Source organism: Mizuhopecten yessoensis, unplaced genomic scaffold, assembly GCF_002113885.1.
Source record: "Mizuhopecten yessoensis strain PY_sf001 unplaced genomic scaffold, ASM211388v2 scaffold917, whole genome shotgun sequence".
Taxonomy (NCBI): domain Eukaryota; kingdom Metazoa; phylum Mollusca; class Bivalvia; order Pectinida; family Pectinidae; genus Mizuhopecten; species Mizuhopecten yessoensis.
In genome coordinates, this window is record NW_018403786.1 from 44,663 (window position 1) to 65,488 (window position 20,826).

Genomic DNA, 20,826 nt, shown 5'->3' on the forward strand with positions numbered 1-20,826 from the left:
TAGCGGAAAAAGATAAAATATAAATACAGGTCTCATCCCAACCACGTACCCAAAGTGAGAAACCGGGTAATGATAGCGACTCTTGGTTTGGTTTAACACGGTCTCGCGTCCAATAAACAGGTAAGTTCACTAAAGGCATGCCAACATGTGTTTAATGTATGCATGCATGTGTGCAATGTGTGTTGGGGGTAGTATGTTGGTTTATGTGTCTCCTTACGATACCGCATATCTGATGCCAACTTTAGAGTGCTATCTCACTTTGCCAAACCACAACACTGTATTCCAACCGGTCACATTATACAGACAGCAGGTTAACCAGTTGTTGTGATTTTCATCATGCAGGAATCATTGTCTGTGTCTATGTTTGTACCACTGTTTGTAACTATATTTGGAGAGGGCTTAAATAGGAATGCCTGCTGCCCAATCCATTTGCCATTTGACAATTCATTTCATTTCATTGAAATCATTTTAGGACTATGGTATATCCTGGTCTAAAGACAGAACCCATTACCTTCCACACCTGGACAAATATCAACATTGAGGCCAAAGTGAGGATCTACCGGGCAAGGCGAATGGAAACATTAAAGGTCATATGAAATAGAGAGAAATACACAGATCCATATTGTTTCAATAGGTACAGAAGACTTATCTTGTTCGCTTGTGTGTCATCAGGTATAGGGCACAAAATGAAGTTTACAGCATGCAATTTCCCAATGAGATCGGCGAATAAGACCTGTATCTCTCGAAACGTTGTATTACAGTATTTCCATCAGGTGTTGACATCTATCCCCGAGATCGTCATATCCCAAGCATTCAGATATATCATTGAAGTTTCTTAAATTGAAATTAAAAGAGGTTTTTGATACAAGATCTGTTAAGCTCTTCAATAATTTCTGTCTTGTGTAAAAAGGAAATCAAGTCAGTCAGAAGAGGGACACAGTTTGTTTCCATGGAAATACAGTCAGTCAAGTTACAACTGAAAAATTTGCATTTATTTGACTTTAGACCTTGAGGTCAAGGTCACAATGACCTGATGACAGTGCAACGCAAATTATATGTGGGTGATGAAGATATACCGGATGATTCATTAAGATATCGTTAACGGTTATAAACTTACGGACCCGAATTTGGGTGGGTTTTTTTTACCTTTAACCTTGTGATCAAGGTCAATGTGACATAATGAGTACACTGCACATTGTCTGTGAAGTTTCTTCGTGATAGGGTTTAAATTACGGCCCGGACAAGAAATTATTAGAAAGACCAGAAGAACAAAAATAACCAGAAGTAGAACCAGTACTAAAACAATATGTCTACCTTAATTCGAAGGTTAGACATAATGCAATCTAAAGAATACAAATAACTTTCTTGAGCTGCACTTTTGTAAAATCCTTCCAGTTATAACAGTCATACGTATCAAAGTTATCTAAATTCATTATACTCAGTTTAAGGTTGGTAAAAAAAAAATACAAAAAAAGTATATCAGTAGTTACAGGTTGTTTACTCTATAATCTTTTGAAGTAAAAAAGTTTACTCACGCATCTTTACATTAAATGTGCGATAAGATTATCGGCGTGGTATGTTTTGCGTTTATAGTTTTGTTATAATAATGGGAGTGTCATGTCTACAATTTTCTTTTTATATTAAAATCAAAACAATCTATATTTCCTTTTCATAATTCATGTATCTAAGTAAAATATCGTTTAATTTAAATTCACGTTTCTATTTTATATCATTTTATATTTTCTGACGATCTATTTTTATGTGAAACAATTTCTTAGTCTTTAATCGAATCATATCAGTGCAAATTTTATCACTGTGTACATTGACAACAAATACCGAGAGGTGGGTTTGTTTTAACACATGTATAGGTTATCAGAACTTGCGGTCAATGGTACACAGGAAGGCGCAGTATTTACCCCGACACTTCTTACAGGAGCCTCGTATGGTACCGATATACTCTTTCAAAAAACAACGCAAGAAGGATGTTTCATATCGGTCTGTCCATGATAAGATAAATCGCTGTTTAAATTTTACTGCTAGCCATTCATATGATTATGAAGGGAGTCACTTCTGTCAGGTCAACTATAGTGACAGCTACCATGAGGGATGTTTCGTACAATGAATAACCCCTGTAATATTACATGCATCAAACTTTAAGGAAATATCAGCAATAAATTTGCATATACATAATGAAGTGGATTATGTGGGCTACATATTTTTTCACACAGATTTGGCCATTTACTAATCACCGAGTAGTTAATAGGTTTTGAGAGAAAAATCCTATTTGCGCGGTTTAAAATCCATGTGTATCTCTGACTTTTTTATTTTTAGGATGAAGATATTTCTACTGGATACTGCTACCTTTAACACAGAGATTTCTTTTTTATTTTGTTTGAAAATTGCTTTTTAATGCTTGATTAACCTTCATTTCCATGTATTATTGCTTTAAACACAAAAACTTACAACTATTAACCTGTGCGATGTTTGAAGGGAGGTAACTCGCAATTTTCACAAGCACTCAATCTAAAAAAAAATTACAGTGGTCTTGTTTATTTTTGGCTCATAACCGAAATCTAAAGACATTCTTACGCATGTGTTTACATGAAATTGCATGTTTAACCAATATTTATCTATTTTGAGCCACGCTTAGTCTTCAGAATATCCAACAAGCATAACTTACATAGTTTATATGATTTAACCCTTTGTCTTCAAAGGAAATTGTCATTACACCACTATAAATATAACTTGAAAACCAATCGTGGCACAACTTGTACATATGTAATCAAAACACTATTAGTCGTTGAAAACATAATGCATTTCAAGAGAACGGTGAGGGTTTTTTTACATTTTTTTAATTTTATTTCATTAATTTTCTGTTTATATACACCAAGTTATAATCTACGTCATTATATTTAAAGTCAAGTTTCTCTAGCTTACATTTGACTAATACATCTTGGCTTATAATCCATCATAGATGTTTGTTTATGTATGTCTTAAACCTACTCATTTCTAGTGAAGTAATGTCCTTTTAGTGAACGTTCCTTAATACGAATAAGGGCTAAGGAGGTAGGGATATTTTTCTCTTATTATATTACGAACGAGTAATGATATCATACGCTAAAAGTTAACGTGAATGAAGGTCACAAATTATTGTTAACAAATGTTTGAAAGTTAATCATGTTTATTATTGAAACATGCTTCAATACCCATCTTTGCTAGGACGGTCATGGTTCGATTCCTCGATAAGACGTGATGAGGTGATTTATATCAAATGGAAAAGTTATTCTATAATTGTTGTAGATTAAGTAAAACGTATCTTCAACATAACACTTTGTTGAGAATTGGTCGCTGTGATTGCTAATGATTTCATGATGACGTTATATTTACATCATATACTGCTTCAAAATTAATTTTACAGCCACTTCGAACACATTTTTTCAAAATAACTATATTTGGTTCATCATTAACCTTGATTGTTTTATGTACTTTTGCATGTTCCTGTCAAACAATTAGTATGGGAGACAAAATCCATAACCCAAGTCCTTTCTTCAAAGATGATGACCAAAATAAGTGACACAGTATTTTATTTCAACATACAGTAATAATAAATATACATAAGCTCTTACACAATTGAAGACAAGATATGTTGTAGATGACATCAGTGATGAAATTATCATTATGATTTGTTTTGTATAATGAAACATCTTCCTCTTCAGAACCATGAAATATAATTTGCTTGTGGACTACAGTTATCGCCTCTTTTGTGCTACCCCTACCTTGAATCAATATCACTTTCATTGCACCAGAGGCACCAGGATTACACGCATCTTGTAGAATGTTAAGTTCCTTACATTTGTCTGGTTATTGATAACTGGATTTAGAATATTCACGTTTATATCTCAGCACTTCATTGGTTTTAGCGTTAATATAATTCTATCGTGTTGGCAGGACAAACAGCAATCAATTATCTATCAGTGTACAAAATTATGTAAAGAGAGGGTTTCAATTCGTTTAACACTGAATTTCAGATATATTTCACTCGTTTCACAGGTTTATGATATTTTCCCAAATAAATAATCTGCCAGATGAGTTAAAAAATATATTTAATATTCAACGAGAAGTCGATTGAAAATTCTGTTTATAGCATTCTGAGATTTTGAAATGCCCGGTTACCAATTTTTTGTTTATCTTGAATTTAACCTTTAAATGGCGGGTATTGTCGATGAAGCACGAGACACTTACCCTTCCAGAATTTGTACTTTTTTCAGGGGACTTCATATATAAATCTTTGAGTCGTTCAGCTTTTGCTTGTAACATCAATTATGATTTCAAATTGCGGTTTTATGTAGTCTTCTCTATTTCTTTTCGTACAAAAATATTAAATGTTATTGAGATGCAACTGTCACTTTCAGAAGACAGGTGTGTTATTTTAAATGTAGATAAAATGTCATGAGACAGTATTTATCATACCAGTTCTCTGTTTATGCAGTAAGCATAACAATGCCATTTATACCGTATACTATCGTGTTATACTATATATTGTGACGTCAGAGGTAAGAAAAAAGTCATACTATTTTGACATTGCATAGTCAACGTTGAAGATTGGACGGTGGTACGAAAAATGTTTCTGCGAATGTTGACAGACTTTCGTTCTAATGATATTAATTTCAAATCATATAATTTATCAGAGTTATCAAACTCTTCCCGGAGTTTTCATTTCGTCTCAGCGTAGCCTCGCTAAAACGAAACCTTTACATTAATTTCATAGATATAGTGTTAAATGGAAACTCATACGATTGAATTTGTATTTATATCACATTTCTACCACATCTAATTTACCCATGTATATCATTGTCCAGGAATTCCGTTATACGGCTGAAGTGTTAGTCATGCATAAGTTATGTGGCTTTATCGATACTGATGATGGTTGCTCTCTCTAGCGGTCACGTGTCTGAAAATGTACAGGACCTCAGAGGAAGCTACACCTGTTGAGTCTCAGTCCTAATAATGAAGGTCGTAGTAGTGATTGAAATACTTAGGTACGCTCATCATGTGTTTTGAACACGAGTTTATATACAATCGTAATTATCGATCCACTAGTTTGTGTTACACCTGTATGGATGTTCACGGATGCAGAACCATGATTGGTGTTTAGATGTTACCAGTGACTTGCTTTACGAATACTTACACTTCAACAGTTCATTTCTGTTCTATCAACTACTTGGGTGTACCCAATGAAAACAGGTAAATGACATCATATTAACCTCAAATGGCGCCAAATATGTTTACCAAGACGATTTTGGGGGGTTGGGAGGAAAATAAGCATTCATCACTTTGGGGTGCGACGGAATAGCTTAACAGTCATACTCCTGGCTGAACATGAAAGAATCTTACCCCTTCTGTTGGGATTTCTTTGTCGCACCCAAAGTGATATTCATTCTATTGATGGTTCTCTGATTTTTCATTGAAAGCAGCCAGACTCAATGCTACCCGCTGTGTTGCTTCGTCACTAAGTGGCGGAATACAATCACTATAGTCGAGGTCTGGTACTGTATGTTTTGCCTCCGTTGAATACCCATGAACTGGACACACTCTGTCAGATCCAGAACTGTATCCCGTGTCATCATTTCCCACTCGACCAAATGTCTCCCGTGGGATTTCCTCTAATTGTAATTCAGAGCTAATAAAAACTTTCAGATCTTTTCCATGTTTTTGGATCGATTCCTCTTTAAAACACTCAAAGTTTTGGGCGTCAATATCACGCTTTGTCCTTAAACCAGGATGTGGATCGAATGGCACCGTTTGTGTAAATTGCGGTTCTCCTGATATTGTTGAGACCGAGTTGTGTCCATTTCTTTCCTCTATATGTGATACCGAGCATGATTTCCTTTTACCTTCAAATGGATATAAAAATTCTTAATTACAGTTTCGGTGGTGAAATATAAGGTATAATGAAAATATTGCTGATATATTTCCAGTGCGAAAATCAACTCCATTTAAGGTAAAAAAATTATGTCTGGTATATATTTCAAATATTTTTCACCGGCAGATATATATTATAACCTTTATTTCGACTCAAAGATATAAATAATCTTCAAGAATCAATATATATCGTTTATGTTTAATTTGATTTATGCTATTTTGTAAAAAGAATGTTAAGATTTTATGATATGGTACATTATAGACTTTGGATACAAGTCACGTGCTGGCATGTTCATTGTTTCGTGATGTTAAAATATTGGTTATATTCCAAAGTATATGTCATTAAGATATCTCTTTCAGCTATAAGTAGGTAAATATACTAGTATCGAGGTTCCCCAATCAGTGTAGGTTGGTTATCAGGTTTATTCTAACTCGAACTAGTTTATTTTCAAATTGCATAAAGACACCAGTGTCTACTGCCCTTTTTAAAAATTAGCTAACGAGATTTAGATAAACATTAGTACTAACCATCACGAGTTTTGAACGTTTTTCTTCCACGTTCAGATTATTGTTAGAAAAAAGACATGTTTCTCTGGGAAAACATTATATTGGGAAACAATTGCCATGAAATATAACATCACGATGGAAGTTGCTTGATGTAATAGTTAAAAGAAAGACCAATGAAATACGTCTAGGATGTAACCCACTTGCGGGTAACCTCAAATGTTAACCAACTCCGGGACCCTGTCAGGTTTATCCAGTGAGTCGGGAGTGAGGAAACCTATTCCGTCTTTGCGTATTGCGGAGTTATCTGCTCTTGTCAGCAGGGATTGATTGTTACGTCATTTGTTTGTGAGAGTAACGTCATCAATCTTTGAGAAAACGACGTAATTTTCTCACACAAACCAATGACGTAACAATCAATACCTGCTCACAAGAGCAGATAACTCTGCAATACGCAAAGACGGAATAGTGGTTGTGAGGGAAATGTATAATAAAATGCGTACCTGTACGAAACCACCTGAACGCCAATATTGCTGACACAAGAAATACAACAAGGGCTGCGGGTACCCCGATGTAAATTCCAAGCCCAGTTTTCGTTTCCGTCACGGTATGGACTGTTTCCGTCACTGTATGGACTGTTGCTGGAGTAACTGGAAACGCATATAAGTTTTAATACGGTGTTTAAATATAAACTTTATTTATTTAACAACAATTATGAAACAAGTTATTTCAACTTATATTAATCACTCTTGTTGGCCCGGATGTTAGCGTGTGGGGGTCTTAGTGTGGGAGGAAACCGGAGTACCCGGAGAAACCCCACGTGTTCGGGCAGGTGACCCCAACCTTTTCACGTCCGATCGGGGAATCGAACCCCGGCCGTCTTGGTGAAAGGCAAGTGCGCTATCCACTGCACCACCCGACCACCCGACCACCCCATAAGGTGTTTGAAATGAAAAATTGGTGGCCGTGTTGACGACCTACGTTTGTTTTAAATCTCACGTAATGTATTTGTATTTTCCGTATATTTCTAAAGTCTTTGAACTCATATAGCTACGATAAAGCTTTCGAAATAAGCCACACTTTACTTTCGTTTTAAATCAGAAATACATCCCTTATTTTCTAGGCCGAATAAATTATAAGCTGCATTATTGTCCATATTTGTTCATCATCGATTTATTTTAAGGACCTTTTAATTAACTCATTTGTATTCCTTTTTACTTATAAGCCGTTTTTATTTTCAAGTGCAAGCAATTAATTAATATCTTGAAATATATTAATGATACGTATGTTTTGGAAGTAACTATGGGCATTTCTATAAATATATATAAGTTATACATGTATATGATACATCACTATTGCAAAATTGATGCCTGCAAGAAAACTAAAATAATATTCAATACCGCAAATTAAAAAAACAAAGGTATCCATTTCATTATGTTTCAATACTTACATCTTTCCTTTTTTTCACACGAAGATGAATTTCGTGTGCACAACTTTTTGCTTGATTTCGGAAGACTGAATACGTGTGCAAAAACGGGAACATATTGCCTGTCACCTTCCTCGTCAAACAAGCACCTCAACGTAAATGTAGATTGCTATAATTACACAAATGTTTCAGACACAATTCCCCTGTAATATTGAACAATTTTCCTCCACTCATTTTTGAAGAACATATTATCAAAATGTATTCTGAAAACAATTATATCTTTGCTCAGGTGTATGTTTCTTCAAATATACAATCTCTTTTAAGAAAGGACCCCTTTGATGAGATGAAAGACCTTAAGAAGCCCGAGTTTCCTCTGGCCCCGACACCAGACTTAGACATTTTGACAGATAGATGTCTGGTGTGGGACATCTATCTGTCAAAATGTCTAAGTCTGGTGTTGGGGCCAGAGGAAACTCGGACTAGACCTAAAGATGATGTCACATTTTTGTTATATAATTATCTATAAAAATGCAGAAGTATTTCATAATATTTTATATTTACTTATTTAGCATGATAAATTTCTAACGTATTATACATATGATTTTATCGCTTGCAGTGACATGATTTTATATATATATATATATATATATATATATATATATATATATATGTGNTATATATAACTGATACTTGATGTATTGGTATCACATTACAGTTGACATAAGTATAATATCACATGGGAGGGGGGAGGAATCAATTCTTTTACAAAATTTTATAATAAATAATTAAATTCTCTTGTTGTAGTATGGATACGTACAGGATGTGTGAGGTATGCTTTCCACTCCGTGAGATTCATTCTATAGGATTTCCTCGGGTAAAAATTTCCGGTATTTGTTATGAATATTAATATCCGGAAACCCGTTATGTCTTTGGCCGACGCTTCAAATTCAAACAGAAATACTTCACTGAACGGGTAGCGTATACAAACACAAAACAGATCTACTGTGATACGTCTTATAAAGGATTATAAAATATTGGTAGCAGATGCTATCGTCATAACACGCATTGTGGATGTTGTATACAAACGTATGTATCGTTTTGTGTTCCATTTTTGTTTTGCAATCATTACAGGTGTATTGGCTAAATGGTTGAGTTAATCAAGTTCACAATTAATATTTACCATTATTGATACAACTTAAATATTATAAACCACTACAAAGGGGAATCCTTAACGCCTGAAAGAGTGGGTTAGATATAGTACTGCTTACAGTCTCCAGGGGGATGCCATGAAAATCCCAGCTGCGTTTTGTTATTTATGTGTACTTGATCACAGCTAATTTGGCTAGGTTTGTCTGGACCACATTCTGGTACCCATGAGTCTATAATGAAACGAAGTTATTATTAGAATTAGGTTCAATAAGTAAGTTTTATTAATTGTGACATGAATCTTCTTTCCGTCAGAAAGTGTTACACTTTCAGTGTGAGAGTTAGCTCCCTTACAGATGTATGTTACCCAGAAAGTAAAATAGTAAAAAGAATATATGTAATCGTAAAAGAACATTAGAGACCGGACGTGAAACCACGTGTTCCGGATGGGTAAGCGTTATCGATTCCACACGTGATAAGCATCATGATGTCTCCCGTTAAACCTGTATTTTGTATTTTATAAAAGGTAATTTGGACTCCAATTCATAAACAAATTTGAAATGTACCTACGAATGCATGAAACACTAACATCAATGTAATAGTGAATTCATAAAAGGTATAGGTCATCCTAACTCAAAAGATAGCTCTAGCTCAAACCACAGGTAAAGTATGTAGTATTTATCCTTAACGTAGTAAGCATATTTCCTTAAGGAAGATAACTCTCACATAAACCACAGGTACAATGAGTAACATGTTATTTAAGGAAGATAACTCAGGTATAATTGGTAACATGTATCCTTAAGGGAGATAACTCTCACATAAACCACAGGTACAATGGGTAACGTGTTTCCTTAAGGGAAATAACTCTCACACAAAATACAGGTACAATGGGTAACGTGTATCCTTAAGGAAGATAACTGTCACACAAACCACAGGTACATTGGGTAACATGTATCCTTAACGGAGACAACTCTCACACATACCACAGGTGCAATGGGTAACGTGTTTCCTTAAGGGAAATAACTCTCACACAAAATACAGGTACAATGGGTAACATGTATCCTTAAGGGAGATAAATCTCACACAAACCACAGGTACAATGGGTAACGTGTTTCCTTAAGGGAAATAAATCTCACACAAAATACAGGTACAATGGGTAACATGTATCCTTAAGGGAGATAAATCTCACACAAACCACAGGTATAATGGGTAACATGATTCTTTAAGGAAGATAACTGTCACACAAACCACAGGTACATTGGGTAACATGTATCCTTAAGGGAGATAAATCTCACACAAACCACAGGTATAATGGGTAACATGTATCCTTAAGGGATATAACTCTCACACAAATCACATGGTTTTATGTGTGCCCTATTTACTGCTTATAAAAAATGCTTCCAGAAAACGTTAAATCTTAATGCAGATTTGAGTTAAAGATTTGTCTTTTATTGCATCAGATATTGTTCATTCACATATTTTGATTACGAAAACTTTATTTAATTCTGAATGGAAAGAAATCAATTGCAGGAAATCAATAAAGGTCCGCCTCGCCCATTTGGGTTATGAATTAAGTGTATTCCTATTAGATAATTTCATTGGAGTGGAATCCGCGTAGGGAATCAATACAGCTAACTCACACATACGCATAACGGTGCGTGTACTATGTCAGATTGACAAGGCTATACACATACACTATTGGTGATTTCTTTCACATTTTAAATACAGTTATATTTAACAAATCTCTGACCTTGCTACACAATATCAACACACAACAAGGGAGCAAAATGTACCTGTTTCTTCGGGTATTTCCAGCAATGTGCAGGCAAATGTGACGTTCACCTAAAACATAAAAGTGAGTAGTTCATTTGGTATTTTTTTTCATGCAAATAAGTATGGGGTTTATTTGGATATGTAGATATTATAAGTATTGTGTTAGAGAGCCTGCTGATGATAACATGTCCGGAAATACAACGTATGTATGATTCCTTCAATATTGACATTAATATCATACTGGAAACAAAGGTTTCATTGTACCCGATAATGTAAGCATATGTTACACACGGAGTGCCAAACGTTCAATTGTTATTGATTTAAATGTCCTTACTCGTTTTATATATGTCTATGTGAATATAGCCAGTAGCCAGTGAGTGTGAAACAATTACGCATCCCCCCATCCCCCCCCCNAGGAATATTGTCATACCCTGGTGTAATGCAACAAGGATATCTCCTAGTGAATGGTTCATTGAAAGGCTATTAATCGATGTTGCTTTGTTTCGTGCGCTTCGGGATCTATGCAGTTCTGTTGTCTTCCAAAAAAACAATTTAAAATCCGGATATTCCCTATAATCCAGGTTATTTAAACCATGCTTAAACGTGAACAATATAAACTATATTTTGCATGTCTTTCAACATACAGTTGTGAATATCCAGCTAATCAATATGCATGTGTTTACTTAAGTTATTATGTATTTGATATAACATAATTATGAACAGTGTACAGTTAGTTTCCATGTATGAAACACTAATTTAGGTGAATGCAATGTATACGATTTTATACCTATCACACTATGCTAATCAGTTCCCATCTGAGTCTGACAAAACCTTGTTTGTATCTGGTTAGATCAGATCATGATCGGGAAAATGTTTGATCAGCTACGTTAACTTCAGTAGACACTTTCCTTACTGCTCTGAATGACAGTGAGAGTATATGTATATATATATTTACTTTCTTGTTTATTTTCCAATGGTTGTCATTGTGAAGTTTAACACATGTCATTAAGATAGGAATAAATAAACGTATGTATGATAAGTAAAAACAATTGTATATGTGTTGACCGTTAAGCTTATGAATATTTGAGCAACTCTCTTACTTTTCAATATCGACATAACACACTCACAATGGGTCGGTAATGTTAGGGACAGGAGTATATTTACACTGTAGACGGGTAAATAGTAATTAGCTGTGTACCTAGTCTTACATATCTTACAAACCGCTACAGTGACATTTAAATCGAATGTCAATTTGAGGCCCCATAGAGAACTTACATATAGAGTAATAAAACTTCCATGTGATATAGCATGTATTATACTTTAAATAGCCCTATGTGGCAAATGAAATATTAAAAACACACACACACAAAACAAATAAATCGCATAATGAATAAGTATAGAATCAACAGGAAGTGAGGAACACCAAAGCAAGAAGGAAGAAATCACAAAATAACTCCATTACTGAGGGAGGGAAAGGGTTTTCAATACAATGTGTAGTACCCATCATGATGTACAGGTATTCAGAAGACATTGAGGGACTATCCTACACATGTAGAAACAAACAGGGTTTTTTTATCACGGGAAAAAAAAGAAAAAACAAGAGTAAAAGTCATACAACTTACATTATGGTCGATTGCCGTACAGGTACTGTTGCAAGTAAGAGAACACGATACTGGGTTAAACAACCAGAGTACGAGAGACAACCCGAATCCCGTAAAATGTGTCATGATCCACACCACTTAAAAGAGAACGCTCGGTTAACATCACTTTCACCCATAACAATTATATATTTTATAATGTTATAAATACATGATATAAGTTATATCTGCCTACAGTTTACAATAGACTCCACATGACCAGTCACAATAGATAACGGTGTCGATCTGATAACAACATTTCAGTTTGCATAACGATATGTAAAAACAAACCGGCGATACTGTCAGTTTAAATCAAACCCTTGTCTATGTGTATACCGTACATAACTGTATATAAAGTGCTCTCAATGAAGAAATGAGAACAAGCCTTTTGAACTATTCTTGATAATATAGAAAAACCAAACACAAACACTAGATTATTTTTTTAACACACGTATTAAGTTCATACCATCTATGGCGGGAAATTGTACACTGAAACTACGCGTCTCTGATTAATGTATTAGGAAAATAATGTATTAGGAGAATACTGTATTAGGAGAATAATGTATTAGGAGAATAATGTATTGGAGAATAATGTATTAGGAGAATAATGTATTAGAAGAATAATGTATTAGGAGAATACTGTATTAGGAGAATACTGTATTAGGAGAATACTGTATTAGGAGAATAATGTATTGGAGAATAATGTATTAGGAGAATACTGTATTAGGAGAATAATGTATTAGAAGAAGAATATATTAGAAGAATAATGTATTAGGAGAATAATGTATTAGGAGAATAATGTATTAGAAGAATAATATATTAGAAGAATAATGTATTAGGAGAATAATGTATTAGTAGAATACAACATGAAAGACACTTTTACATCTAAAAAGTAAGACCACACAAATAGAGTATAGTTTGTGGAGGTAAACAATGAGTTTACTGTGATACATATTAGGAGAGTCATAGGCTATACATCAAACAGTAGTGTTAGTCAAACGGTTCCACATAGACCAACTCTATCCTATCAAAATATAATTTCATATCTTATATAAAAAGATGTCTTTTACTTAAAACTTAGGTATTTGTCTGTGTCATTGTCGAAAACTTATATCTACTGCATACATTGTCATATATACTTATAAACTGTATCATTTACATAGCATATATTGTTTATAAACGATATACATTGCTATTTATAAAGTATAGGTTGTTGTTAAATATACACTGTTACATACAATGCATTATTTTGTTTTACATTCTGTATAAATATATAAATACAGTGTGTGATATATATACAATACAATGGTAAATATACTATATACGTTGATAAATACATTGTATATACTGTTATTATTCGTTATACATAGTTATATACACTGTTTACATCGTTATATACACTGTTTACATAGTTATATGCACTGTTTACATCGTTATATATACTGTTTACAACGTTATATACACTGTTTACATCGTTATATACACTGTTTACTTAGTTATATACACTGTTTACATCGTTATATATACTGTTTACATCGGTATATACACTGTTTACATCGTTATATATACTGTTTACATCGGTATATACACTGTTTACATCGTTATATATACTGTTTACATCGGTATATACACTGTTTACATCGTTATATATACTGTTTACAACGTTATATACACTGTTTACATCGTTATATGCACTGTTTACATCGTTATATATACTGTTTACATCGGTATATACACTGTTTACATCGTTATATATACTGTTTACAACGTTATATACACTGTTTACATCGTTATATATACTGTTTACAACGTTATATACACTGTTTACATCGTTATATGCACTGTTTACATCGTTATATATACTGTTTACATCGTTATATACATTGTTTACATCGTTATATACACTGTTTACATCGTTACATACACTGTTTACATCGTTACATACACTGTTTACATCGTTATATACACTGTTTACATTGTTATAGACGATATATGAATTGATGTATGTACTGTATACAAAGAGGTTTCTATACAGGATTATGTCTTCTGCTAACATTGTTACTCATATTGTATAAATTAATATATATACTTTAAACATTGTTATATAATATAAACATTATTTAATTTTATGTTACCGTAGTCATTTTCATTGTATGCACTGTTTGATATATTGTATACAATGTTAGTTTTGATGTATTATGTTGTAATACAGAATTTATATATCCAATTACACTATACATTGTTAAGCATTCCGCCCACAGTATTGTATACTGTGTATATGGATATTGAATTTATCAATACATGTACCTTATACAATAATATCTATTTCGTGTATATTGTTTTACATACTATATTCAGACAATTTTTTGCGATTTGTCCAATACGATGAATCCGCGAATTTAACACGTCAGCGAACTGTCCGGGTAACATAATGCACATCAAATATCAAATCCGAAAGTTCAACACGGCGCAAATCAATATTTTTCACACGAATGTCAAAATAACACTGCACAAAAACAAAGTATAACCAAAACTCCCTTGTTTAATTCATTGTATGATGTAAATTCAATGAGTGACAATGGATTGGGAATTTAATTCTTCTTTTCATTGTTTTCTTAATGCCTTCATAAATAAACTCCACACCATTATAATTAGAGGTAAACAGTTACCGTACTCCATACTATCTAGTATATGACGCTCAAGACTTGTTCGGTTATTTTACGGTATGGTATTGCAATGCGGATTTTAAAATCGTATCAAAGCTCTTTACAGCTCGCTGATTAGTGTAATAGAATATAAAATCTCCCACTGACACCAAACCGGTTTAAAACAAAGGTCTTTTGTTGGCGTATTAACTTATATCTGATTACATGCAGGCCACGTAAAGTCTAATTCAAGTCAAGTGGCATCGAGTACTATAATCAAATGCATTAGACCATGCGTATTGCTTCGTTTATTTTGTATTTCAACCATTTTGTAACCCTATAGTTGACATTAGCAGACGACTGTCGCTGATGACCAATCTGTATCAATAATTCTTTGATGTCTCTACATTTAGAGTTTATTGTTTGAAGTCGCATACATTGGAATGTACCTGTGAAGCAAGCAAGTAAGTAGGGGATTGCATTATGTGTCAATTTGACATGTTTAGATTACGTATTGGTACTTTGTAGATAAATTGATTCACCAGATTTTAGTAAACATTTCTCTGATTCTGATATATTTTGATGAACCATTTCATCTACATTATGCAGTGCAAGAAACAGATGTTATTCTTAGTGTGTCCATAGCGTCCTAAAAGACCTTTTAAGTTTAGTATTTTCATATCAAGTTTGATGTCAGATTTTGTCCTTGTGTTGTAACGCTGTGGTAATATTTTTTCATTGTGCTGACGGTGTGATATAATTCTGTCATTGAGTGTCGTAGACGTGATATAGTTTGTCTTTGCGTGTTGATACTTTAAGATAGTATGTCCCCATATGCTGACGGTGTTCCGTTCTTTTCATGATGAAATCTTGTATGCTGACGATTTGATATATTTTGTCCTTGTTTGTTGCAGCTGTGATATATTGTCTGTCGTTTTATGGTGACGCTGTGAAATATTTTGTCTTTTTGTGATGATGATGATGATGATGATGATGATGATATCGTTTGGCCTTGTATGATGTTGCTGTCTTACATTTGGTCCATTTTTGAAGATGCTATATTTAATTTTGTCCTTGTAAAATGACACTGTCTTATATTTTGTCCCTGTTTGTCGAAACTGCGATATTTTTGTCCTTCAAAAAAGCTGTTATACATTTTGTATGGTGACCTTGTGACGTATTTTGTTATACATTTTGTATGGTGACCTTGTGACGTATTTTGTTATACATTTTGTATGGTGATCTTGTGACGTATTTTGTTATACATTTTGTATGGTGACCTTGTGACGTATTTTGTTATACATTTTGTATGGTGACCTTGTGACGTATTTTGTCTGTGTTTGACGCTGGGGTATATATTGTCCTTGAGGTTCACAAAGGCAGCCAGTGCTGCAGCCGTATTTCTTGTGTTAAGCAATTGTCAATGAATTCAGCAATTATCTAACACGAGTGGAAAACCATATCCAAACAAAATATCTTGCATACAAATAACAGGAAAAACAAATTTTCTAGTAAAAGTATAGAAAACAAACTTACAAAAATTAAATTAAACTAATATTAGCATCGATGAATCACTGAACAATTTTGAATTTTTGTTTCAATCATTTTACAAAGTGTATTACTACATTTAATTTCGTACAACTGGTTCGAATGTTCAATACATGCTAAATATGACTTACATGTGATATTTAAAAGAACAATGATGATATATCGCTTAGTTTCATTTCATATCTGACTGACGGGAGACGAAGCATGGTCTACACCCACTAAGTTTTTGTAATACGTACATGATACTTTAGACAGAAAAGCTATAACAAATTAGATAGTGTGTTAATACGAATGAATTCTGAATTTTGTCATTATTGAATATGGAAAAAGCTCTGAAATATAAATATTTATTTCAAGCAAAAAAAGTAATACGGAAGGCAATAATCGAAATTGATTCTAATATTTCATTTATCAAATACAAAATACAAAAACTTAATCTCCATTGTGTATTTGTGAAGGTGTGAGAGATTACATTGTTATCTTTACATTCGCATACGTACGCTTGAATATATGAATATGACAAATCTTTGATAACCTATAATTGTGATATATGTCATGAGGCGACGGTTGAATGTACTTAACATATACATGTATAGACATCACTGATATACCTGCACTAATAATTGATATGGACACCACAGCGGTAAAACTAAAGTGATATCATATTCACGCCTCACGAACGCCTTTACAAACGAACGGTTGTGATTTGAGCTCATAGCCGACTTTAAGACAAACTGAACATATTGCAAACTACCTTCGCACTCACATTGAATATGGACAAACCTGAAATCAGTTCGATGCTTAAGAATACATGTGTCACTACAAAAAAAGGAACAATGCGTTTGAAACTTTTTCCTTTCATGACTATAGCTTCGACAAATCTTGTCTGATGGAAAACAATAGTTTGTGTCACTTTTATGAAAAAGTGATGACAAATAATTTACCAAATATCAACAACAGTGTTCTTGGTGTAAAAAATTGCAATGGGGCCTTATCAGTAAAATTACCACTGACCGAGATACATGTATAACAAATCAATATATGGTTTCAAGTTATTGTATTTTTAATATCCAGACGTATGTCTGTAGAAGGACAGGGGTCCTTAAATTGTAAACCCGATGGTAACATAAACAACACACATAAAACATGAATACCTCTGTACTGAATGAATAACGGACCTTTTTGAACTGCCAGCAATTCAACTAGATATCACAAACACAATAGTTCAGTCCGTTGTATGGATTGATATTACACGGTCAGTGGTAAATGTCTTCAGTGAACGATGTGATCGTGTTTAAGGTAGACAGTGACACACTGATCCTATCAGATTTGACGGGGTAGTGTCCTGTCTGAATCGACAATAAACCTCGTGTAATTTGGGTGTTCATGTTTCGTGTAAACTTAACTGATTGATCATAATCTCTTTCGTTATTTGCTTAAGCTTCGATATCAATTAATGCAAAATCGCTGTATTTCATTCTTTTGACATTAAGAACAGCTGATGAGTCCTAAATTAATAAAATGGTCATATGTTACAGTAAAGTGTTTATTTGACTTGGCTTTCTACATCGGTAAACGATCTTTTAAAAAACGTGCTTGATTATTTCATATTTTTCGTGAATATTTTACATGGAAAGGTGGTTGACCATAGCTATGTAGCTTGACTTAATTCTGGCATAATTTACATGAAATATAAGTTAAAGTTTCAAAACTTTGTTGTAGGCAAAAGTTATTAATGTATTAAGCGTGATAAAGGATTTTACAGGCACCTTTCCCTTTTCGCTGTATTCTACATATATTTTAGAATACTTTATACGTTAATTTTTCATTCTTTTGTTCTTAATTACCACAAATAAATCGAATGTCGTATGGTGCAATAACATATGATAGAGCAAAACAAAGTTTTCAAATAAAAATGACATTGACCTACTTTCAAGGTCACTATCTGATCAAATTGGTGCTTCATTTCTTTCACTTTCTAGTGAAAATTGGGTATCAAGAATACAGAGTGACTTCATAATTGTTGTTATCTACCCCGAATTTTTATATCGTTATCCTTACATCAGAGGAACACGGGATATATTATAAATATCATCAGTACATGTTTCATGTATATCTTCATACTAGACCTTATCAAAAGAGTGTTTTTTCAAGTATTCCCATTTTATACATTAAAGACATGCTATTTTGTTGTAATTCTTTAATTAGCGTTACATAACGATTATTACGTCATAGTCGATTTCATTGTTATTACATAATAAAACAGCTGACTTGAGAGAACCCGATGTAATTCCTTTTCAATCTAAATATAATTTTTTACTTTTTTTCCAGCACAATTCTAACAAAATGACGACGAAGCAACCGTCCCCAGTGTCACGACAATCGACGTCATCGTCGAAACAGTCGTTTGACACCCGGAAGTCGATTGTGTCTGTCAGTGGTATCAACATGGAAACCGGATCCTTGGCAACACTTCCTGCCTCTGTGGAGAGTCCAGAACCACTGATTGAGGAATATAATCCCATGTTAAATGGAGTGAAGAAAAAAGTGAGTGTGTGTGCATTGCAATTTTTTTCTGCTGTGTAAATTGTTGAAGTATTGTTGTTGTTATATTGTTCATATAACGAAGCGTTCCCGCCTAAAACTAAATAACCATGTGGGATAAATATATTTGATATGATAAGTGACGTCATTAAAATGATATTTTGGCCAGTGGAAGGACAGCCAAACAGAGTCGGAACCTGGCATCGCCGCACGCGAATTAGATTTTTTTTTAAACAATAGTCTTTTAAACATCTTTCTGTTTAAACATCATGCTTTTTCAAATATGTTTAATATTGAACTGTGAACAGCATATAGAAAACCTTCCATATTTCCTGTAGCATTCGCGATGTCATTGTTGATTATTTCCCAGTCTGCATGCAAGAGATGGGAGAAAGAATGAGTCAGTCATCAATCGGTATGCTAAATAGGAAAATTGTTACATCTGGTTTAGTAAATAGGCTTAAACCCTCGGCAAAATTTCCCTATTCCACAAACTTAAAAATGAAAAACCCCTTAAATCTTTAGTGGTATTTTTTCAAATTGATCTTACTATGAATAATGAAATGAAAGTATTCAGTTAAATTACGCCATAACGTTGTTATACCATGCATCTATAGAACTAATACGACTTATGCACAGAATTAGTTTTGATGTTTCAGCTTCTCACTGCTGCGAGAAAGTGTGATACCAACACGTTCGTCTCCATACTGGAAGAATGGCAAAACCTGAACCTCAATTTCGTCGATGACGTAAGTTATTGCATAGATTGTGTTTTGTCTCTTTTTTCTTTTCTTTTTTAAAAGAAAACTGATGTTAATTAGATATGCGTAAAAACAATAGTATATTGTTTGTTATATAGGAAGGGGATGAAAATAAACCCTACATTTATATAGGATATCAATAATGCTTTCACATAGCATGAATGTATAGAGAATGATACATGTCTTTCTTCTATCACACCCAATATCAACCGAGACACCAATATCAGCCCGAGGACCGAAGGCCTGAGGTCTGATATTGGTCGAGTGTTGATACTGTGTGTAATATGGAAAAAAGGTATTATTATTCTGTTTAGTACATACTTACTAATAAAATACGGAATTATCTACTATCCTATGATCTATTTTTCTTTTGAAATATTGAAAAAACGAAACATTTCCAAAAGGGGTGTGATACGGGTTTTGCGGGCTGATGCGGAGAGGGTGATACGGGTTTTGGGGTGTGATACGGCGAGGGCTGATATGGGTTAGAGAAATTGTATCGTATCGCATATACAAAAAAAACGTATTTATTAATAAGTATGTAATAAAAACTTTCTATTTGATGAATGACAAAACTCGTGGGATACTTACTTTTCCCATAGAGTATCCATCAAGTCAGTGTAAATATATAACTGATATCACCAGGAAAAAAAAGGCATTCTCTTTGTATTGTACTCCAGTGAAGTAATATTTATATTTCATTTAAGCTTATATTGATGAATATCTGTTGGAATCGAAAAAACTGAAAATGACCTTGTTGACAGATTATATGATTTTTTTTTTAATTTTTAGTCTGGAAAAACACTACTTCATCTTTGTGCAAATGTCGGTAACAAAAATGATGTGATTTTATTACTTCAAAGAAATTGTCCAGTCAACAGAATTGATAACGTAAGTTAAATTACCTTTTACAATACATG

The 20,826-nt window shown here is 33.5% G+C and overlaps 2 protein-coding genes across 2 annotated transcripts in view; one reads left to right on the plus strand and one right to left on the minus strand.

Moving 5' to 3' along the window:
* The first annotated feature begins 102 nt into the window (after positions 1–102).
* Positions 103–20,826, plus strand: part of LOC110454420 — a 33,645-nt gene continuing 12,921 nt past the window's right edge. The window contains exons 1-5 of the mRNA XM_021503911.1: positions 103–120; positions 473–587; positions 18,933–19,148; positions 19,805–19,894; positions 20,699–20,797. Coding sequence (XP_021359586.1) covers positions 477–587; positions 18,933–19,148; positions 19,805–19,894; positions 20,699–20,797 — 516 coding nt within the window. The 5' untranslated portion in view covers positions 103–120; positions 473–476. The remainder of the gene's footprint in view (positions 121–472; positions 588–18,932; positions 19,149–19,804; positions 19,895–20,698; positions 20,798–20,826) is intronic.
* LOC110454428 lies at positions 3,576–12,607 on the minus strand. Its single transcript, XM_021503924.1, has 7 exons — positions 12,394–12,607; positions 10,792–10,840; positions 9,121–9,231; positions 8,670–8,791; positions 7,877–8,021; positions 6,930–7,076; positions 3,576–5,894 (listed from the first exon to the last, which is right to left on the minus strand). The coding sequence occupies exons 1-7, from the start codon at positions 12,496–12,498 to the stop codon at positions 5,440–5,442; spliced, it is 1,134 nt and encodes a 377-aa protein (XP_021359599.1). The 5' UTR covers positions 12,499–12,607; the 3' UTR covers positions 3,576–5,439.

Excerpts from the sequence above, each read along its gene's own strand:
- LOC110454428 (XM_021503924.1), bottom strand. The coding sequence starts at position 12,498 with ATGACACATTTTACGGGATTCGGGTTGTCTCTCGTACTCTGGTTGTTT. Across the intron at positions 10,841-12,393 it reads GTACGGCAATCGACCATAAT|GTGAACGTCACATTTGCCTG; the intron begins GTAAGTTGTATG and ends TTTATGTTTTAG. Across the intron at positions 9,232-10,791 it reads GGAAATACCCGAAGAAACAG|ACTCATGGGTACCAGAATGT; the intron begins GTACATTTTGCT and ends GTTTCATTATAG.